Source organism: Lottia gigantea (assembly GCF_000327385.1).
Source record: "Lottia gigantea unplaced genomic scaffold LOTGIsca_206, whole genome shotgun sequence".
In the NCBI taxonomy this organism is placed as follows: Eukaryota; Metazoa; Mollusca; class Gastropoda; family Lottiidae; genus Lottia; species Lottia gigantea.
The window spans coordinates 84,625-88,600 of NW_008708434.1; the positions used below are offsets into that span (position 1 = coordinate 84,625).

Sequence of the window (3,976 nt, forward strand, 5' to 3'; positions counted from 1 at the left end):
TGTTATGTTTATAATAAATTTCAACTGACCGGTTGTCCTTGTGAGGGAATTTCTCTTGGTAAAATAATCCTTTTCTTTTAGCGAAAATCAAAAATCCATTCATAGGACGTTTTACTTTGGTTGTAATTTGTAATTCTGGGGGCGGCTTCACGTTAGACTCTTTACCATACTTTCTCTAGAATTTAAAAATAATTAGATGATGTTTCTACGGTGGTTTGTTTAGGACATGATTTAATTTCTAATTCTTTGTTATTTTTGTTTACTGTTTGTCATTTTAATTTGCTGAATGATCATTTAATTCTACTTCTTTATCATTTTTGATTTCTGAATTATTATTTTTGTTTACTGAATATAAAAAATAGTAAACAAAAATTATAATTCAGCAAACAAAAATGAAAAATAAGTAGAATTAAATCATAATTAAAATAATGTCCTAAAGCAAACCACCGTACGTTTGAAGACTTCATATTTAAAAGCCTGTAATGAACTAGTCGAATCAACAAGTAGCTTGAACATAGGAAACTAAGTATGCTTAAGTCGATCACAAAGACAAACTTAAAGAGTATTCACGCTCAACTCAAAGGTCTGAAAAAAAAAATCCGTATTCATCTACCAATTTCGATTTCAAGGGAAGTAACTCTTTTCAAAACTAAACACTGAAATGAATGGAGTTTTACGTTCAGTTTTTCTACACCTCATTGGACTGAAGATGAGCAATGTTATGCAGTGTGGAATGAGGTAATTGTGGACAGCAACATTATAATGCAACTTCTCGGATTCGATCTGTCCAGAGATCTTTCACATGTACAACCTATTCCAAGAGATGTTATTTGACTTTTTTGAAGGGCAACAACTCCATTAAAATATACCTTGGGCCTCTTCACTCGTATCAACTTCGGGACTAGATTGCTGCTTATTACCCTCGTATATTGACCGAACGCCATATTACTACGCTATTCTAGCCAATCAAAATCAATCTTCAAACAGAGTTATCTGTTCTCGCTAATTTACCTGACAATATGTCTCCCTTTCACGGTCGAGTCAATGTTCAACTCACAGAGATTGACGAACATTGGCGAAGGTTGATACATAATTGAACGCAAAAGCGAAGGTTGATGAAATGGTGTCTGGGCTGGGGCTTTAAACGATGGAAATGAGTAAGATTCAGTCTTCTCTGACTCCCATTACAGATGACCTAGGATGAATTCTGAGCATTTAGAGGGCTGGGCTTAATTTGCACATCAGAATAAGACCACTCAGAGGTCCGATTGGGAGACCATGGCCAGAGGGAGAGACCATTGCCCAATGGCCAGGGGGGGGGGGGAGATCATGGCCCAATGGCCAGAGGGGAAGGCCATGGCCCAACGGCCCGGGGAGAGACCATGGCTCAATTTCCAGAATGGAAGACCATGACCCGATTGCCGGAGGGGAAGATCATGGCCCAATGGCCAGAGGGGAAGGCCATGGCCCAATGGCACGAGGGAGAGACCATGGCCCAATTTCCAGAGGGGAAGGCCATGGCCCAATGGCCCGAGCAAGAGACCATGGCCCAATTTCCAGAGGGGAAGACCATGACCCGATTGCCAGAGGGGGAGGCCATGGCCCGATTACCAGAGGGGGAGGCCATGACCCGATTGCCAGCGGGGGAGGCCATGACCCGATTGCCAGAGGGGGAGACCATTGCCCAATGGCCCGAGGGAGAGACCATGGCCCGATTGCTAGAGGGGGAGACCATGACCCAATGGCTAGAGGGGGAGACCATGACCCAATGGCTAGAGGGGGAGACCATGACCCAATGGCTAGAGGGGGAGGCCATGACCCAATGGCTAGAGGGGGAGACCATGACCCAATGGCTACTGACCAGAATAATGATATAAAATAAAGAAAAGAAGTGGCTGACCTTGGCCATGTTACTGAGAGTTATTACTGCTGACTTATCTAACTGAGACAGAATCAAACTGAAACAGAAATATAGATTAATTATAATATATTTCTACCGTGTTTCACTTTAGCAGGCAAACCTCGTTTGAGAGATGTCACATGATTTTCAAACCAACCAATCAACACGCTTCTACATATGGAACAGATTGTTTTGTATTAATGAACATACTCAAGAAACCTTTGAATATCATAAGCAGTACGGTTTGTTTTTTTGTTCAATAATTACCTTTATGTTTTATGTTTTATAGTTTTATGAATGATTGATAAGATTTATGAATATATCATATAAACCGGTATAATTCTGTTGTTTAGTTTTGACACCAGGTAAGTCTACTGATGAACATAGATTGATTTTGGCCAAGTCTAAAATTTTGATATTTTATTCATGCTAGTTGGTAGTGTTCTTATATCTCATCTCCCTATGAAAACAGGCCCTGTTTTATTCAGTGTTGACTTACCCGGGTTTATGAAAACAGGCCCTGTTTTATTCAGTGTTGACTTACCCAGGTTTCTGAAAACAGGCCCTGTTTTATTCAGTGTTGACTTACCCAGGTTTATGAAATCAGGCCCTGTTTTATTCAGTGTTCACTTACCCAGGTTTATGTTCAACTTTCGACTTCGACGATAGATCAAGAGCTCGTTTTACAGTTCGACTACATCTTCTAAAATAAACATCATAATCAGTGGGTTAACTACCATAGGGACAGATTAAACCAAGCCTTAGGTGGGTGGGGCAGGGGGGCATTTAATCAATTTCCCGGGGAAGTGGCCCAATTTGACTTACGTTCACGGGCCCTCACCAATCTACTTGAGCCACTAATCGTATCAATATTGATTGTCAAGGTATCTGACGTAGTTCGTAATATCTTGACTTTGAGAAGATGTCAATATTTATATCTTTATTATACACTAAGTACTCCTCTTCAGATGTCTGTGTACTATGAAAATTCCGCCAGAGCTCTACAACAAAGATTCAGCTTTACGGAAACTACCAAGGTTTGCCGAATGTAATAAAAGAGTATAACTTACTCTGACTCGAGTCTGTCTGTAAATGAAATATTCTGTAGTAACGGACTGGACGGTCCAGTAGCAATTATAGCTAAATCTCTCAGTCGGTTATCGTCTACTATCCTCGGTTTGATATCCTCCGCTTCACCACTGACAGTAATACCTAATGGTGATGTTCTCGTCGACCGTCGAAACTCTAAAATTAGATTGTTTGATTTATGATAAGAATAGACATTGTGGCAACGATATTTGAAAATATAGTTCCATTATATTGAAAATCATAATGTAAATGACGTCACTTTTCGTAAAAGCTATGCCATAAAATACTTAGTTTAAAATGTAATTGCAATATTCGCCGACATCTGATTGAAAATTGGAATAGTGCAAATCGATTCTTACAGTGTCTCCGATACACATACAAAGATTAGAAAACCTTTTAACAATCCATTAACTCTGTTGTTCAGTTTGTGCACTCCTTCTCTAGCTCAAAGCCCAAGGCTTCCGCTCTCGAAAGGAATGAAAAGCACCATCAGAATATCAAAATATTGCACCCCTCCCCTCCACCTGCTCCCCCCCCCCCCCTCTTAATTTCCCCTCCGGATATATCACTTGCACCTCCGACCGAACAATCACGTCTGGCTACGGGCCCGGACTGAAGGACATTTCAGGTACCTCTGTGCCGTTTCCTGGTACCCACAAAGGAAATACTAGTACTAGAGTTGGGTGTAGATTAATAAGAATCAGACCTGTATTATTTTTTGTATCTTTCTCTCCTCTCCCTCCCGCTGTATCACCTTGGTTACAACTTTTACATCTAGTATGGTGATATTTTAATCCATTATTACTGAAAAAAAAATTCAATTATGATTTTGCTGTATTAAGCTCTATCAGCTGGTAAAGTAAATATTTAGATGACTAAACAGATAGCTGAAATTAAGCTCTATCAGCCGGTAAAGTAAATATTTAGATGACTAAACAGATAGCTGAAATTAAGCTCTATCAGCTGGTAAAGTAAATATTTAGATGA

At 39.8% G+C, this 3,976-nt stretch overlaps 2 protein-coding genes across 2 annotated transcripts in view; one reads left to right on the forward strand and one right to left on the reverse strand.

The window, feature by feature from the left end:
• Positions 1-1,337: 1,337 nt before the first annotated feature.
• Positions 1,338-1,877, forward strand: LOTGIDRAFT_174618 (hypothetical protein; the record flags this gene model as incomplete). The annotated part of the gene is made up of 1 exon (XM_009053960.1): positions 1,338-1,877. The coding sequence occupies one exon, from the start codon at positions 1,338-1,340 to the stop codon at positions 1,875-1,877; it is 540 nt and encodes a 179-aa protein (XP_009052208.1).
• Positions 1,878-2,530: 653 nt separating this feature from the next.
• Positions 2,531-3,976, reverse strand: part of LOTGIDRAFT_174619 (hypothetical protein) — a gene marked incomplete at both ends in the record, with an annotated part of 5,659 nt that continues 4,213 nt past the window's right edge. The window contains 3 exons of the mRNA XM_009053961.1: positions 2,531-2,603; positions 2,971-3,145; positions 3,696-3,793. Coding sequence (XP_009052209.1) covers positions 2,531-2,603; positions 2,971-3,145; positions 3,696-3,793 — 346 coding nt within the window. The remainder of the gene's footprint in view (positions 2,604-2,970; positions 3,146-3,695; positions 3,794-3,976) is intronic.